At 45.9% G+C, this 17680-nt stretch overlaps 3 protein-coding genes across 12 annotated transcripts in view; 1 reads left to right on the top strand and 2 right to left on the bottom strand.

The window, feature by feature from the left end:
• The first annotated feature begins 168 nt into the window (after positions 1 to 168).
• Positions 169 to 17680, top strand: part of TMEM216 (transmembrane protein 216) — a 22440-nt gene continuing 4928 nt past the window's right edge. The window contains exons 1-6 of one of the 5 annotated variants that reach the window (XR_014555577.1): positions 169 to 287; positions 1331 to 1432; positions 1660 to 1752; positions 2697 to 2898; positions 3966 to 4143; positions 5748 to 5816. Coding sequence is in view for 2 of the 5 variants with exons in the window: in XM_083700194.1 (XP_083556320.1) it covers positions 1309 to 1432; positions 1660 to 1752; positions 2697 to 2898; positions 3966 to 3981 (435 nt within the window). In the remaining 3 variants the exon portion in view is untranslated. Of the gene's footprint in view, positions 288 to 1293; positions 1433 to 1659; positions 1753 to 2696; positions 2899 to 3965; positions 4613 to 5747; positions 5817 to 17680 lie in introns of those variants that run through there. The other 4 variants (XM_083700195.1, XR_014555578.1, XR_014555576.1 and 1 more) reach the window with 4 other exon arrangements.
• LOC310825566 (fascin-like) lies at positions 4966 to 13122 on the bottom strand. 2 transcript variants are annotated; one of them, XM_083699410.1, is made up of 8 exons: positions 12698 to 13122; positions 11678 to 11927; positions 10975 to 11022; positions 9843 to 10124; positions 9086 to 9204; positions 6935 to 7088; positions 5806 to 5979; positions 4966 to 5216 (listed from the first exon to the last, which is right to left on the bottom strand). In XM_083699410.1, the coding sequence occupies exons 1-8, from the start codon at positions 13001 to 13003 to the stop codon at positions 5017 to 5019; spliced, it is 1533 nt and encodes a 510-aa protein (XP_083555536.1). In that variant the 5' UTR covers positions 13004 to 13122; the 3' UTR covers positions 4966 to 5016. The 2 variants fall into 2 exon arrangements, with proteins under 2 accessions (XP_083555536.1, XP_083555537.1); XM_083699411.1 differs by lacking the exon at positions 10975 to 11022 and having other exon boundaries at positions 12698 to 13119.
• CPSF7 (cleavage and polyadenylation specific factor 7) overlaps positions 13983 to 17680 on the bottom strand; it is a 22247-nt gene continuing 18549 nt past the window's right edge. For all 5 annotated transcript variants that reach the window (XM_083699565.1, XM_083699562.1, XM_083699561.1 and 2 more), the window contains exon 10: positions 13983 to 15948. The gene's annotated coding sequence lies outside the window, so the exon portion shown is untranslated. The remainder of the gene's footprint in view (positions 15949 to 17680) is intronic.

Genomic DNA, 17680 nt, shown 5'->3' with positions numbered 1-17680 from the left:
GCCCCAAAGAGACGCGGCTCTGATATCCGGTATCGCATGGAGCTTTTTGCCTTTCTAACGGGTCTTCCGGCACAAAGAGTCGAGGGATAGAGCGGCTCTGCTCTGCGTCCATTCGGTCTAACGTGCTGGGAGCGAGGGAGCGAGCGTGCGCCTCACCAACCCAGACCTTTATGCCTCCGCGAACGCTGCGCGCCACTCCGCCCTCTCCCGCTTTCGTGCCGTGAGCTCCGCCGGAAGTGGGTTTCCTGCGTAGCGGTTTCCATGGCGATGGAAGATGGCGCCTCGCAGTAAGTCGGGGTCCCGGCAGCGTTCTAGGGTCCTGGGGGCTGCGAGGTCACGTGACCGCGACTGATCCCCGTGGAAGGCTCGGCTCTTCTTGATTCCCACCCCGCTCGCCCGGCCCGCCGCCCAGGACACCCCGAGCCCAGCAGCAGGGACGGGAACCGGGCTCCGGCTGCAGCCCGGCAGCGACGGCGGGGATCCGACGGCATCCCGCCAAGCGCTCCCCAGGCGGGAGGAATAGCCGGAGCGAAGGGGAAGGAGGCAGAGTGGCCCCCGGGTCCCCAGAGCCTGGTGCGGGGCCTCTTGGCTCACTCTCGCGCTGAGCTCCCCCAGAAAAAACCATCCTGCCAGAGGAGGGTGGTAGACTCGGCGCTACGTCCTGCGGGAGGCTGCCCCTTCGCAACCCTCTCCTAGCATAAAGCTGCCCAAATACGGGGTTTTGGACCCTTCCAAGGGGTTCAGATCGGTGTGTTAGGGTTTTTATTCTCTGCTGCTGGTTGGTTTCCCTTTGCCTGAGGTATGTTAGACCATGTGCTGAGGTTCCACGCTAAGGTGGTGAGGCCGCAGCATCGCAATTTTGAGCTTACAACGTCCAGTGCAAATACAAGAAAGGCGAAATGGAGAGTGGCTGCACACAGGGCTTGTGTTTTCTGTCCTTGTCGAGCCCAGTACGAATATTGGCGTCCCCTAATGGCTGTTGTCATCTCAGGGCTTCCATTTTGACAATCTTCACCTCTGAGTTTAGAACAGAACTGAGACCTCATTGCTGCTTGGCTTCTTAGCAGCAGTTTCTGCTTGACTCACACCCTTTGCCTTGCTCATTTCCGAAAACCCACCTTGGGATAGATTGGAACAAATGGCAGTCCTGGGAAAACCAGAATTGCCATTGGCTCTGATTCTGCTGGAAAGCAGGGGGACAAGATGAATTGTACATGAACCCTTATATAGTCTCTCAAGAAAGTTTGTACTGCTCCTCTTTGAGAGAAGGTGAGAGTGGAACACAAAATGTGTACCCCATAGATAATCATGTTCTGGTTTCACCCCCTAGATCGCCAGCTCTCCTCCACCCCTCTGGAGATTCTCCTGTTCCTCAATGGCTGGTATTACGCAACATATTTTCTGCTGGAGATTTTCATATTTGTCTATAAAGGTGAGTCTTTGAAGGGATGATGTGTTTGGGTTGCCTGCAGAAGGGGTTTTTTTACGCGTTGACCTTGTGGCTCTCACCTGAAGAAAGTGAAAGAACAAAGTGGATAGTGTAATTATTTATTTCTCACCTAGCTGCGTGAGAGTTCACAGCCTTTTTCAGAACCATGTCCCAGTGTTTGTTGCTTTGCTGTTCTCTTAATGCATGTGTCCATTTCTGCACCCACTTAGGACTCCTGTTGCCCTACCCCTCTGCCAATTTGGCTTTGGACCTGATTATGCTTTTTCTCTATCTTGGGATTGAAGTGACCCGGATATTTTTTGGTGAGTATTCAATAAAAATGTTCTTACGAGTAGTGCACTCCCCTGCCATTTTGTGAGTATCTTTGATGGCACTTGACCTGAAAAGATGACTCCTGGGGAAACCCAGCCAGATGGGCAGGATATGAATAAAATTTATTATTGTTGTTGTGGTGGTTCACTCATTGATAAATTCTGCTTCTCCAACAGCAAAGGTGTTTGAGAGTAGAGTAGTTGAGCAGAGTGTAAATTGCTGACAGTGCCTTCACTCCCATCATTCCAGGCCTTCCTAATTATTCTGCTGAACTGGAATAGGTGCCTCCAATGAAATGATGCCCAAAGGCTGAAAAAGGGGCTCTGTGGTACATTCCCTAATTCGGGAGTAGGTAGGAGGCAAGACAACATTATGTGGGTGGAAATATGAGATCCCATTCATCCAGTCTGACTGTCCTTCCTGACCTGAGACTAGCTTATGAACTACAGTACAAATGTTAAATGCAAAATCCCATTCCTTATTCTCAGTTAAATGATTCTTGATTCAGGTAGATAGCTGTGTTGGTCTGATGCAGTTGAAATAAATAATTTGTTTTTAAAAAAAATATTTTTAAAAAAATTTAAAAAATTGTTCACTGTCGTCAACAGGTTTACCATGCCCATTGAGCCAATCACCCATCGCCTACTACCCTTCCGAGAAATACTCCAACCCACCTCCCATTCTATATAAAGGTCTAGTGACTTCTCTTTCAGTGTATCTGAAGAAGTATGCATGCACACAAAAGCTTATACCCAGAACAAACTTAGTTGGTCTCAAAGGTGCTACTGGACAATTTTTTAACTTATTTAGTTAAATGAGAACTGATCCCTGAAAAGTAGAACTATTCATTTTGTGCCCTCAGATTCCAAATATTGTGGCTTTTATGCTGAACAGGTCTATACATTTTCTTTTTCATATTTGCTGTGTACGGCAGGCTCAAAAGGGAACCTCTGTCAACGGAAAGTGCCACTTGCTATCAGTCTGGCTTTAACCTTTCCAGCAGCAGTGATGGCAGCCTATTATCTGCTGCTGCAGACTTATGCTCTGCGGCTGGAGGCCATCCTTAATGCTATCCTCCTCCTCTTCTATGCTGTGGAGCTGTTACTGGGTGTTCTCACTCTGGCTGCCTTCTCCAGGTACTTTACTTGCCTACCATTATGGTATTTTATGGAAATATTTTTTTATGTGCATTGATTAGATTTTGTTTTTTAAGACACTGACTGGTAATGTTGGGTTTAGTGCTAAGTGAAGTTTCAGGCTCGTGTGTGAGTCCCCATATCCTCTTCCTTTATGGCTGGGAGGACTTGGAAGGATTTACTTTCACTTTTAAATCCCCACTTAGCATCATGTTGGAACCAAGAATCCTGGTTTAAAACAACAAAAGTCCTGTGGCACATTAAAAAGCATCAAATTAGTTATGGCATAAGTTTTCATGGACTAGCTTAAGCTGTAATAAATGTGTTAGCTTAGCCTTGGACAATATTCAACCAAGTATCCACATTAGTGCAAGGATTAATATTAGTACAGTGGGACTTCTGTGCCCTATGCCATTCCCAGAGCAGATTTAAGGGGCATGCAGGTGGGGAAAATGTTCAATTGCACAAGGAGAAATTTTTCTTCTTAGCGCTGTGTTGAATGCAAACCTTTCTGTTATACTCTCTGGAAATTGGTATACTGTAACTCTGATCAGTTTAAGAAGCCAAATTCATAACCCATAGTGTGAAGTTGATTTATTATGGCACTTACCAGAGTTTTAAACCAGGATTCCTAGTTCAGACATAATGCTAAGCTAGGATTCTTTAAAAGTAGAATTAAATAGAGAACATAAAATCCTGCTGAAGTCCTCCTTGGCTGTTGTGGGAGAACATGCAAGTTTGACGTTCTTTTTCTGATTGATTCAGGCTCAATGATGTAATGCTAAATTGCACAGGTGGCTTATCATATATTTATGTTGGTTGGATTATTTCTTCAAACAGGGGAATCAATGGAATAGAACATGGGCTCCCCAGATGTTGCTAGACAACTTCAATCATCACTGACTATTGGCCATGGTGGGAGTTGGATTCCAACATCTGGAGGGCTGCAGGTTCCCCATCCTTGGAATAGGTGTTCAGTCTGTTCCACTGTAAATTGGGTAAGAAGGCTGAGGTATTTGCTGTCGCTGTTTCTAAGATCCTCACGTTTCGCTCTCTATTTTCTGCAGCTTGGACTCTTACTGAGAACCTTTGTGGGCTGCAATGTATGGAACCGTGTGCTCTTCAGATTGGAGAGAGGCTGCATGAACCCTCCATTTCTGTGGCTGGAACAAGATGAGGTGTGGGTCCAATTCCCCCAATAAGCTGAAAGAAGGCGGCTCAACTTCTCATTTCAAGCTCATTCAGGTAGAGCACCATTAGCAGGGTCTCCAGTGTCTGGAAACAGTTTTCATGAGATGACAAACCCACCCACCCTAACTAAGCTTGCAATCCTCCTGGAGGGCGGCGATTGATCCATTCCAACATTGTACCTTGGGTAATTGACTCTCGCAAGTCAAAAGACTATGGGCCAGTGAATGCCACCTAATAATCAGACTTTGCCTGCAGCTGGTGTGTCCTCTGAATTCCCCAGCGTGGTACATTCTAACAACTCAAGACTCTAGCATGTGTGCAGTGACTCAGGAGGGCAGTCTTGCTCATCCTCCCTAATTGTTGTGTTACCTCCTGTGCCCTCCTCCTGAATGGGGGTAGGGATAAGGGCAGCAGGCCTTGTGCCGCTTCCCCCCAAATCAGTGTTGTTATTGGTGTGTAATGATAATTTGTGATACTTGGTTTTCTACTGCATCCTTGGAATAAATATTTATTTTTAAACTACTGTAGCTATGTGGAGCTTCAGACAAACATTGGTACGCTGGGAGAACAACAGTGCTCCTAGAAGCATGGGGACCCCTCTTGGGCTGAAGAGAGGTACACATCTTTAAGATAACTGAGGCTTTGCAAATCATCCTAGCTGCATGAAGGCAGTTCAGAAGGGACCTCATAGGCACAGAAAGTTTTTGCGTAAGGAAATTCACATGAAAGGGTCCTGGCTTGGGTCTGCTGTAGGTAGCAGAGCTTTCATTTAGAGTTCAAGTATGCCCTGTGTGAGGGAGGATCTACGGAGGAAGGGTCATTTCCAAGAGGTCTAACACATGGGCCAATTGGGCATTAGTTGAGATAAGCATGAAGTAAGCCCACACAGAAAAAGTTTATTGGTGGGAAGAGCAAGGTCAGATTCTCTCAGAAATGGAACAGTGTTGCTCCAGATGCGTCTGAAGCCCCTGCCCATAGTCGGCCTCCTTGCTCAGCCACAAAAAACTTGTTGTTGGGTGCTTTGATGATCAGGCAGCTGGAGGATGCAAACTGGATGGTGAAATTGCTGGGACGGTCACTGTTTACCAAGATCTGTCCATCGTTATCCAGAGCCCAGTACTTGCTGCCTGCAAGTCAAGTGGCAGAATTAGTGGAAGGAAGGGTGAGGGTCAGGGAAGGTAGAGGCGTGGCAAGACCAGCTCTTGGATCTCTCCGACTTTTACAAGGTAAAAGAATGACAGGTAATTAGGATGTGCTTGTCATGGCAATACTAGGTATGGTTTAGAAAGAAACCATGTATAAAGTGAAAACATGACCGACACCTAGAATAATAGAGTTGGAAGGGACCCTGGGGGTCATCTAGTCCAACGCCCTGCAACACAGGAATCACAGCTAAATCAACCATGACAGATGGCCATCCAACCTGAACAGTAGTTTATCCTCAATTGGGCCTAGGAAACTATTGTCCAGGGGTCATGGAGCAAAACAAATGGCAAAGGGGGGAAAATAGTGATGATGCGCTCTCTTGCATTGTTTTGGTTTGGGAAAGCAAGTTTTGGCTCCCTCTTATGGCTACGTATAAACTAGGCTTGTTTTTATAAAAATCCTTTGATGGCAGCTCCCATTTACGAGTAGGTCATGTTTCTCTCGCAACACAGATACTAGGAGACCCCAACCCCTTGGAATATACTTAGTCCCACCTGGAAACATACTAACCAACTTGGAAGTTGTAGTAGCCTTCCTCGGTGAGCGACAGGCTGCTGGCAACATAGCTGACGCAGTTCCCTTCCAACTTCCTCATGTCAGAACACAGACCCACGTAGCCGGCATCACTGTGCAGGACAAGCAGTGGCCGGTTCACCAGCACCAGCAGGAAATCTTCACTCTTCCCTGAAGGTACAAGGGAAACCTTTTGCATTGGCCGCACCTGGCTTTCAAAGAGAACTATTTTGCCACCCTTCCTTTTGCTCTCAAGAGGGAATCAGCTCCCCAGGGAAAGTCAACCTCAGTGCTAAAGATCAGGAGAAATCGCCCCACACTGAGAAGCCAGGCTGAGTGTTGTAACAGGGGCCCAGAATTCACAATGTCTCCCTCTAGTCTTTCCGACTTGATTCAAGGTGCTGTTTATGGCACAGAAAGCTTTTAATGGCTTGGACTTCAAATACTGTTCTTCCCTTGGGTTTTATCTCGATTTCTACTGTCAGTGGCATTTGCCCCAAAGTTCATTCAAGTAACCACTATGGACAACAACTGCACAGCTATTTCTGGTGGTGGTTCTCCCCAAACTGGAACTCATTCTCTGACTGCTTCCCAGATCATATTACAGAAGCAGTGTCAACCTACTTGGTATGCAGTTCTGGGGGCCAGGATTATATGCACAGAGGGGCAGTGTTTTAGTGAGTCTTAGGGTGTTTTTTTCTCTTTCATCTAGGCTGTATTTGTAGTGATGTTAGCTACTCCAAAGTGTAAGGAAGGGAGTGTAAACAGAACTCATTCCATCTTGCAGGAGCAAGATTATGAAAGTTTTGGTTGCAGGTTTCCAACAAGAAGCCCTTGAGGTGTCTAAAAAGCCATTTCATGGGATGAGCTTAAGGTTGGCTCCCCATGTTCCAATTTTATATCCAGGGACAGCCTGGTTTCTGTGCATACACTTTCCCCACATTATTCCTCTAGAGGGCTATCTAGGGACTTAGGGCAAGGCTGTCGCTTCCATTCCTTTCCCCTAGAACTACCTAAAGCTAATTTGCAGCTGGCAGTGTGCAGTCTCTCTTCCCACCCTAGCTGTCTTCACCTGTCCACACTGATGCCCTGGTGCTTGTAAGAGAAGCTCTCTACCAACTTGTACCTGCAGCTTTGGGAATTGCCAGGAGCTGTCCATTGGGCCGCATGGACACTTGCTTGTCTGCTATGCGGAGACACACCTTTTGGTCTTGGTACTGGATGTCGAACCAGACATTCCTGTCCTGTTTAGTGTTGCTGTTAATACAGTCATTAGGACCCTGCAAAAGACAGGATGCATTCGTTGGAAAGTGCTTTTTGTGCTTTCGGCTTACTTTGTCTGATAGAAACCTCCTGCTGCAGTCCCTTTATCAGCTACGTTCTGAGATCCATGTTGATATATTTTCAGTGGAAGGTATTGTGTGCTGCATCAAGACTGAGAATCCCATTGTGGTGGGTGATACAACACAAGAGTACAGCAATGCATGAGCATCTCAATACCAGGGAGGTTAGTCCAGCAGTAAAGGTAAAGGGACCCCTGACCATTAGGTCCAGTCATGACAGACTCTGGGTTTGTGGCGCTCATCTCGCTTTATTGGCCAAGGGAGCCGGCGTACAGCTTCCGGGTCATGTGGCCAGCATGACTAAGCCGCTTCTGGCGAACCAGAGCAGTGCACGGAAACGCCGTTTACCTTCCCGCCGGAACGGTACCTATTTATCTACTTGCACTTTGACATGCTTTTGAACTGCTAGGTTGGCAGGAGCAGGGACCGAGCAACGGGAGCTCACCCCATCGTGGGGATTCGAACCGCCGACCTTCTGATCAGCAAGTCCTAGGCTCTGTGGTTTAACCCACAGCGCCACCCACATCCAGCAGTAGTTACCTCCAAAAGTGGAGGGTTTCTAGCATCAGCAAGATAGGGATGGTGGTGGACCTTGGCTTTATTCAAAGCCACTTTATTGTTGACTTCACACTTCAAGTTGCACTATGTGAACCATAGCCCAGACTGAAGCCAAACTATTAATATTTCTAAATGGTATGTTAGATGTAGACAGTATAAGTTTTGAAGCACAACAAAAATCTGTAAAATTTCTGACCATGGTCCATAGCAGATAGTGTATGTGCACACCATGAACAACAATGCAGCCAGAAGATCACCTTCAACTCTACTTATAAGTAAGTTTTACTCCCAGGTAAGTGAATAGCAGACCTGAAAAAGATGTCTCCAGCCCTCCAGGCTTAAGCTGTTAGCTTTCTCTTAAGAGGTTAAGAGGTTGTTCAGGAAGTTGTGCATTCCTACTGAACTCTTACATATTTCATCTGTGGCAGGGATGAGAAACCTGAGGCCCTGAAGATGTTGGAGTAATAACTGCCAGCCAATGATCAAGGACGATAGGCATTTGAGTACAACAACTCGAGAGCCACAGGTTCTCCATCCTCAGTGTACAATATTTTTTTCCCACTTTTTCACAAGGAGGATTGTGTATAATGCCCTGCTTTGCTTTGTAGAATAGAGTAACTCCCCCCACCTGCACTAAAGTTGACAAAAATGTTTTGGAAAAGGACTAAGACAGTCCTTACTAACATTAACAAACAAGTCCAGGACCAAGAGCTATCTACTGCTATTTAACAAGCCTCCTTTTATCAGTTCCCTGCTTGCTATATTATTATCCTCTTGATTTGCAGCCTGCCTTTCTGTATTAATACACACACGGCGCAGATATATCTTCTTCATCTGGGGAGAGCTGGTGAACACCTGAGGTGGCAAAGCCTCTACTACATCAAGTTTCAAGCTTAAGTTGTTTTGTTTTTTGAACCAGGCCACAATTTTTGTGAATGCTCGCAGCCACGTGTCGAGGATGCAGCTCACCCACCTCCTTGCTCACATTTAAAATAATTCCAGATTAAGTTGGTGCACCACAATCTGGGCACAGATGTATCCAGTGGAGGCTGATCCACTTGGGCAAAAGGGGCCCTGCCCCACCATCCTCAATCTGCCCTTGATCAGTCCCCACATTCTCACAACCAGTCGTGGGGTGGGACTGCCTGTCAGCTTCCTCCCTCCTTAGTCTCAGTGTTGCCCATTGTAGAATATAGTCGGAAGGAGGTTGGGGACAAGACTGGAATGAGTGGCTGTGGCTGAAAAAAGCTTGGGGCTTTCTGCATGCAAAGCAGGTGCTCTACCACCTACGAGCTGCCGTCCTCCGTAGTTAGGAAACATAGTTAGGTCCTGCCTGATCACTGCTGTTCCTCGTAACGCGTGGCAGGCACACTCACCAAGGACATATATGCGCCGCTGTGGCTACGGAAGCAGACCTTCTTTGTGGTGTCATCAAACAGCACCTGGAAGATCTCTGTGTTGCCAACAGCCATAGCATTGGCATAGAGATCAGCACCTGCAGGGGGCAGGGAAGAAACACCCTAGGTCAGCATTCCTACATATGCCATTGCCCAATCCTTGCAGGCTAAAATCAGTGTTTTGTGGATTGAAAGAGGAAAACATCGTGCAGAGAATGGGGGCATTGTCTGTGTGTCAGCTGACCTAGGATCATTTGAACCTTCCTATCTTTATCTTTGGAGCAGGCTGGTTTAAGAGCACAAAACGTCACGTGCAAGCTTCCCTAGAACTTCTGTCACACCACTTTTAATAAGAAATGCTGTGGGGTTTTTCAGGGACCGTAATCTTACTGGATCCTTGCTACTTCAATTGTATGTGCACTTTTCCTGCTTCTTACTTCTGCACCCTCTCTTCATCCATCTTGCCTCTGAGGTCCCAGCATCTAAGCTTACCTACCTTCTAAGAACTCCTCCCAGCCTTCACCCTGCCTCCTGAGTCAGTCTTATCTCAGTTTTACCCAACCAAACTGACAACTGCCCCATTGCTTGCAGAATGTGGACTACCACTGTGCCTCATTTTCTGAGCAGGTGGAATGGTCACAAACATTCTATCTCATCAGACAGGAACAGCCAATCAGCTTCAGAGGCTTCACAAAGTGCAATGCAATATAGATAGTGCTGTTTTCTCCTGACTTACCTGGCCTGCAGCAAATGAACTTGTTAGTAGAAGAAGAGCGCATAGAGACCTGGGCAGGGCTGGATTCCATGCTGAAGAGTTCCTCCCGTCCAGGTTTGTCCATCTTTACGGTTCTCATGCTACCCTCTCGCCCAGTCAAGTACTTTCCCTCCTCATCCCGCAGAGCGACCAAGCCGCCATGCACCTCCAGGGAGTACAACGTTTGTGGGGTAACATCTGGCACCAGTGAGCCATTGGAAGCCAACAGCTTGCCAGCCCCATTCCTCAATCCATACTTCTTTGCTGGAGACAAAGGCGAGAGAAATGAGAGGTTGACAGCAGCTTGATGTTTAGTCCTGGAAAACAATCTCCAAATCAATTGTCTTACAAAGTAGCATCAGAGTTGATGCTTGTTTCACTGCAGAATTGCCACACAGGCCCACCCTGCCTGCAGTTCCAAACACCAACCCTTTAGAGTACCCTAGTCCTGTTCGCCCTTAACATTTCCCATTGTAATTCCCTTGCCCAGAATCTCATATATCATTTGTACATGTGTGTAAACAGCCCCCTGTGCTTTGTTCTGATAGGCAAGTTGACGTTCATTGGGTCTCAGCTTTGTACAGCGTTGGCGGTGCTGACACTGCATTTGTTTCCTCGTAGATTACACCCTATTTTTCTTGCATAGTTACTTTGGGGGTTTACGTGTGTGCTTGATAAAGCTAGAGGCCATTGCCCCAACCCAGGTATAGTGAGATGTGCCATGGGCACATGCAGGCTGAGATTGGGATTGAAGTCATGTTCTCATCTGCACTAATACACACCTTTATCCACACTACATGTGTGTTTTAAAAACTGGTTGTATTAGATTCTTTAGCCCAGTGTGCAATTTCACTTAAAAGTGTGTGTGAGAGAGTGGGGAACCTCCAACATCAATACGGTCAGGAAAGAGGATTTGCACTTGGAAACTTCTCTGTACAGACAATTCCCTTTCTTGTCTTATTTGGAAAGTTTGCACTGGTGTCTAACTTACCAGAAAGTCTTGCATAGGGCAATTAGTAGTTCTAAGAATTACCCAAGCTAATTAATGATGTTAAGGAAATCAAAATTCCTGCCAGCCACAGTGACTTCTTGGGTAAACAGAATTTGAATTCACCTGGTATGTATGGGGAAAATTGCCTTCTCTCACCATTGGACTCCAGACCTATTGGAGGAGATGCAAATGACTCAAACTGAACTTTTTCACACATCAATAACAGAGGACTATCTTAGAAGGTGCTTGGGTGGCTTTTGGATAGAGATGTGTAAATAAGGCAGTGTCACTCAAACTTTTTGAATTAAGACCTTCCACTTAGAAGCACTTACTGCCTTCCCAGGCCACCCCACCCACCTGTAGCACTTAGAAATCCTCATGTACAGGTAAAATCACAAGCAGACAAACATCTGTAGAATAAAGTAGCAACTTTCTCACTGTGGGAGGAGAAAGCCTCTGACCGGTACAGACTTTCTCCATCTCTCAAATTTCTCAAGTCTTTCCAGGTGTTCAGACTTACCCCAGGTGTCTGCTCCATAGTTGGGGAGGATAACAGAAAACTTTAAACAATCCTTAGTTCAGAAGAAGCAACTTTCTTGTTAGTATGGTAGCTATAAGTCCTCATCTTCAACAGGAATTACTGTGTGTGTGTGTGTGTGTGTGTGTGTGTGTGTGTGTGTTTGTGTGTGTGTAACCCTACAGCAGAATATTTTGCTTCTTTAACACGCTCCCCCAACAAAGGGGGGGTGGGAGATGTGTGTTACAGTATTAGAGAGAAAAATGCACGTATCAATTGAAAGCAAAATAGGAAAATGCCACCACCCACCTCTGAAATCATAGTATATAGTGATGACTGATTCAGCTCCCCAGGGCATGTCACGGTCACAGCGCAGCACCCCAGTTTTATCATCACACCGCACATAACGCTTCCTGTTGGGGTTGTACATGGCAACATTGGGGTGCACAGCCAGGTGGAGGGTCCATTTTTCAGTTTCGGTGGCAGCCTGGGCAAAGCAAGTGACGTTCTCCTCTGCTCCACCCAGGTAGCGCTTGGACTGTTCATTTTGAAAGGACACCTGCAGGGAGGGAAGGATGTCTGGTCAGCTACATTGCCCAAGACAAGAAAAGCAGGAACACTCTCAATGAGAGCAAAGAACACGGCAGAATAAAATTCAGGTATCATCACACCAATTATGTTACACCTTTTGGCTTATGGAGTTGCCATGATCACCCAAGTTCCATTGTGCAACAGTTGTTTCCAGTTGTGGATGGGAAGTGGCTAGGGCACCTTGAAGGATCCACCAGGCACAGGGACTCAAATAAGCTATTCAAACACATTCTCTCCCCTTCAGCCCATAGTGGCTGACTATCATACTGTTTGGCCGACAGGGGCAAAGAGCTTTGGCTCATGTGACTGGCTTCCCAAGGAGACCATGGGGGGTGGTGGGGGAAGTCCAGGGACATTTTACACTCTTCCTGATGCACTTTACAGGAATCTGCTGCCTGGACTTACCCGTAAGAATCTAAAAACTTGCACACTAAGAAAAGACCCTGCTTCTCACCACAGCAAACTAGTCTGCAACTCAAGCTCAATCCTGCCCTCATTTCTGCCTCTTAATTGTAAAAAAACATTTGTAAGCAAAACAAGAGGCCCACATTTGGGCAATAGCGGAATAGTTTTGAGGCCTTATTGAGGCAACTTTAAGCATTGTTTTCCTACCTTCTGCCCTCCGTCTCACCCACCCAACCACACCCAACCCTCTTTGTCCAGAATTCCAGCCCAATAATATCGGACATAAGCTACACTTGAGAGATAGGATGCTTGTGCCTGGGTGAGAGACAGCACCTTGCCATCTGGATACTGATGCAAGAGAAAGAAGGTCTGAGGCCCTGGTTTGTCCTGGTCACAGGTGACTTTTCCATTTGCGTCAGCCGCCAAGTAGCGTTTCAGTGCACTGATCAGGTGAAGCTTTTGGCCAGCCCCTTCTCCTGGGCCAGCTGCCCCAGCTCCCTGTGGACTCACAAACTGCAGTACCCACAACTGGCGAGGCTTCAGTTGCTTGCCTGTGGCTGCCACCTGGAAACGGAAAGGTTCAGCAGTCAGGTACCGGTTGGCCGCATTAACAAGGCCAAATTCTAGTGAGTATGTCATGGTGAGAATAACAAGAGACTTGAATGGTACCCATTCATCAGACCAGTTATCTGGGCTCACTTGAGATTAATCCTGGTCCCTTAGATCACAATCATCACCTAGCAACCAGGTAAACCCACCCACTCAGCATTAAGCCCCTCCCACAGACTGTTCACCACTCAAGCTGCATTCTGAAAGTACTACCACCTCACCCGCCACTCACAGGCAAATACCCTTGTATGACAAACCTTCAGGAAGGTGAAACACAAACCATCTGGGCAAGCCTATGAGCCCCAGAAACATTTCACTGAATACCACTAGCAATCAGGACAATATTCTTGTAACTGAACCTTTTCCTGCCATAGACAGAAAGCCCTTATACGCTATTATATTTCCTTGCATCCTTGCCTGTAATACTCAATTTCACGTGAAAGGCACAATCCCCTTTCAAAGGGTTTGAGTTTCATCTGTTTGCACCGTGGCTTCATTTCCCCATCTCTGTTCAGCATAATGCCTATCCCTTTTTATGAAACCTGTGATTTCTGTTCATGTTTTCCAGAGCAAATATTTTTTAAAGGAGCTACTTAAAATGATGCTGAGCATCGAATCTTCATTAAGTGTACTGATTTCACACTGGCAGAAATTCTCAAGGATCTCAAATCTTTCCTTGGCTTGCTACCAGACACTCCCTTTTAAATGGAGATGACTGAGAGATAGAAGCTTTTAAAAAATCATTTTAATCTGTGTACATAAAGTGGGTTTGGAACTAGTTTAGCAATACATAAAACCATGGCTGTACAAGGGCTACTACCCAGCCAAAATATGGCACCTGTCTTATCTATCTATCTATCTATCTATCTATCTATCTATCTATCTATCTTATCTATCTTCTTTTCCATTCCCGCTGCCCCCCGCTCTTATTTAGTGGAGATTATAGAAAACAGCTCACCCAGCATTCGAAATAGTTACAAAATGAAAATAAGCCATACAATGCAGTATAAAAGATTGACAATATCATCAAGTTTATTACACAATTTCCAACCTATCAGAAAAAGACAAACAAATCAAATCACGAAGAACAGGGGTGGGTGAGTTGAGAGGAACCAAGGCTATGTTTCTGTTCCATTTCTTTCTTTTCTTACTTCCATTATTTCAAAACAAACTAAAAATGTCCATTATGTAAAAAGCAACTTTTCCAATCATCAATTTTTAATATATTTTACAGTTTAAGTTGTCACTCCATTGCTTACACAACTTTCCCCGTTTTATTTTTTTAAAAAACCACATTTAGAGCTGAGCACCTCTGTGATCAACAGTACAAAAGGAGGTGCCACATCACACAAGAACATCCTTTGCCAGACACCACCCCCTCCGCCTCCACAACATTGTTCTGTGAGACAAAACAGGGTCCTTCTACAAGGGAGGCTTCACCATGCAGCTGAACAATCACATTAAGTGTTCATGAACACAACAGATGCTTGGCCTCACTACCGAGATCCAGTTGCTGGAGACTGCATATTCCAGGGTGTAATGTGTTACCTTGATTTTAAGTAACTGGGTGCTCAGGCTAGGATGGAGCAATGAAAGCTGAAAATGAACACCCGAAGGGTTGCAACTCAGAGAGCTTAATCAAGAACTCTGCAGGTGCTTTTGTCCCATAATGCTCCGAACAAGCAGGTTTTTGCTGCAACTGGTCTCAAAGGGCTGCCTGGTGACTAGAGTGGCTCCAGAAACCCTACTTACGATTACATAACACAGCTAAATATGGTGGTGTGAAGAGACGCCTCCCACTGTCTCTAATCATCTCCCTAGACTGGCATGCCAGAGATCAGTGAGGTATGGTGCTATCTGAAGCAAACTCATGAGTGAACCACTCCAAAAAGGAACTCCTTTTAAAAGGAAGCAGGGGCCAAGGAAAACTCTGGACCTTAAATCAACACGTTCAACAAGTACATCACATAGAATTTTAAAAATGCTTAGGGTGTGCTGCATTCGGTAACTTCCAGGTAGCCCCAGCTTGACTTTGCCCCGTTCCATTCTATGGTCTCCATTCACAACACTTCCTCTACAACAAGGAAGGCGGCAATCTGGGAGGGGCTGGCCCCAGAAACAAAGGTTTACATCAGAAGTTACAACTGGAGCAGCTATTGCATGAAACAAAGCGAGGAAAATGGTTAGCAAATCAGTGGAAAGCGGACCTGCAGTAGCCAGATCTATTTTTTAAGGGAGATTCAACGTTGCGAGCCGGTTGACCAACGCAGGCCCCTCTAGAAGAAGCCAGGTAGAAAGGAGGTGACATTTTCCCGCAACTAAAGGAGGAAGGGAGAAGAGGGGTGACCCGAAGAAGCAGCCAGCCTGCCTTCCATCCTAGCAGGGAAATACTGTTTTCTAAGCTGTGTACAACGGTGCTGGAGGGCGAGACTGAAGCTGCTTTGGAAAAAGGATCAGATTTGAGGAGGAATGGATGCCTCGATGCCTAAGAAAACAATGCAGTGTGGACCGTGGACACGAGTTCCGGGGAGAATAGGGTCAGACATCTCATACTGTGCTGAAGCACCAGTTTTTCTTGCAGGAGACGAGCTGGATGGGCTCCTTCCCCAGTGCTCCTAAAAAAGCCACGGAAAGGAAAGAGGCGAGAGACCTCTGTGGAAAGCACCATTCTCTTTGGGTCCAAGAATCCATGGATTGAAGTGGCCCCCTGGTCACGGTGGCTCAGACAACCAACCCCTCCCACCCTCCAAGTCATTCAGTGCTTCTCCATCAAGCAGCAGCGACAGCACACAGGCAGAGCTCAGGTCCCAATACCATGGTGTGCCAGATGGAGTTCTGCAGGCAAAGTCCCTTCCAAGGGGTCCGGAAAGAGCAGAGGGCAGTGGGAAGGAGGGGGTGGAGAAGCCTCCATATTTTAGTCTTGATTAAGGAGAGGAGATTAGAGTCCATAAAAACACTGAATGCTTCCCACGCTCCTAGAAAGAGACAAAACAAAATTGGAAACGCTAGTAAGTTCTATAGCACTGTCAAAGAGGCTTGTTGAGAATTTTGTTCATTAACCCTGGATTGTAACTCCATGGGGAAGTCACAGTTATTTCCACATGCAATAGGGAACCAAAGCTACAGGCTTGTGTTAGCTCATGGTTGAACTGGACTAGACTCAGCACTTTATCCACTGAATCAAACTTACTCTCAAGTCAGACCCATCGTCACCTTAGGTGCTAGTCACATTCATAAAGCAAAGAGGTTGGTGAGATTGCAAGGCTATGTTTTACTTATTGTTGTAGTTTCTACTCCACTTTTTATTCCAAGGCACACAAGGCAGATTGCCACTGGAAAAATTGGCTAATTTTCAAGTTAGAGAAGTTACTCTACCAATACTAGTCTGTGATGCCCCTCTTGAAATAAAAGATCTGAACTCTTTTTTTCCTGCAATTTCTTTTCCTTATGCTAGGTCTGAGAATTCAAAGTAACATAAGTCAGTTGGATTTGTTGGTGGGTTTATTGGTTTGCTTTACAAAGAGGCAAACAAGACCAGCAAACATGAACACAGAGATGGTAAAAACTCTTCAAAAAGATAGTTACGTCTGTGAGTCATAGCTGGGCTCATTAGGGATTCCATAAATCAAACACACCAATGATGACTGAATCTGAGTTTAATGCTTACAGAGGTACAGCCTCAGACACAATCAATACAGTCAGGAAGGGCAAAAGTAGCTTTCTGCACAAACTTAAAAACAAAACTGCCCAAGCACTCCCATTTTGCTTCTCCCATGGCATGGATGGGAGCAATAAGCCATGGAGATTGGCTTGTCATTAACACGCACGTTGGAATCACAGCTTGTTTCTCTTGAACAATAGTCAGTAAGTCAAGAACAAACTTTGGCTTGTGGATTGTGTCTTGTTCAGATTATTGCTGTCATTCATGGCAGGGCAGCAGCAAACTGGCAGCTACTGAGCAGTTTGCATTAGCATACTACTAGTTCACAGTAACCATGACTTATTGCAATATATAGACTGGGCCCTTGACACATTTACCAAGCATCTGATTCTAACCTACAGAAATACCATAGTTTTCGCTCCATAAGACGCACCTAGTTTTTAGAGGAGGAAAACAAGAAAAAAAATATTCTGAATGAAACAGTGGATGTATGATTTTTGTGGTTCATGCTGTGGCCACAAACATGTGATTTGATGGTGAGTTTGGGGTAGCCCGATGCAAAAATCCTGAGAATCCATGTGGATCCATGCTTTGTAACCACGATTTTGCGCCACTGCGGCCCCAACGAAACAGTGGGTGCATGATTTTTTTGGTGCAGGCTGTAGCCATGGACATGCTATGTGATCTGATGGTGAACTTTGGGTGACCCAATGCAAAAATCCTGAGGATCCATGGGCTTTTTACCTCCCCCATCCCAGGCAGCCTCCTTTATTGCTAGCGTCCCTGATCTCCCTCCTGATCGCTTGCCGATCAGCGGCTTTGTTTCAACACCCACTTCCCTCTTTCAAAAAAAGAAAAAGAAAAGAAAAAGCATGATCTGCTTTTCGCCCCTGGGAAATTCAGCTTCAGGGACTACACATTCGCTCCATAAGACGCACAGACATTTCCCCTTACTTTTTAGGAAGAAAGAAGTGCATCTTATGGAGCGAAAAATATGGCAATCCACTGGTCACAGTACAAGGAATAAGGAAAAGTACCCTAACAAA

Source organism: Podarcis gaigeae (assembly GCF_964106915.1).
Source record: "Podarcis gaigeae genome assembly, chromosome: 1".
Taxonomy (NCBI): Eukaryota; Metazoa; Chordata; class Lepidosauria; order Squamata; family Lacertidae; genus Podarcis; species Podarcis gaigeae.
The sequence above is the reverse complement of the archived record's forward strand: the minus strand, read 5'-3'. Positions and strand labels throughout refer to the sequence as shown.

What these genes read in the sequence shown, in the direction of transcription:
- LOC310825566 (XM_083699410.1), bottom strand. Translation starts at nt 13,003, where the DNA reads ATGACATACTCACTAGAATTTGGCCTTGTTAATGCGGCCAACCGGTAC. An exon ending in TATATACTATGATTTCAGAG is followed by an intron (nt 11,023 to 11,677) that starts GTGGGTGGTGGC and finishes CTCCTCCAATAG; the next exon opens with GTCTGGAGTCCAATGGTGAG. An exon ending in CTACTACAACTTCCAAGTTG is followed by an intron (nt 5,217 to 5,805) that starts GTTAGTATGTTT and finishes CTTGACTTGCAG; the next exon opens with GCAGCAAGTACTGGGCTCTG.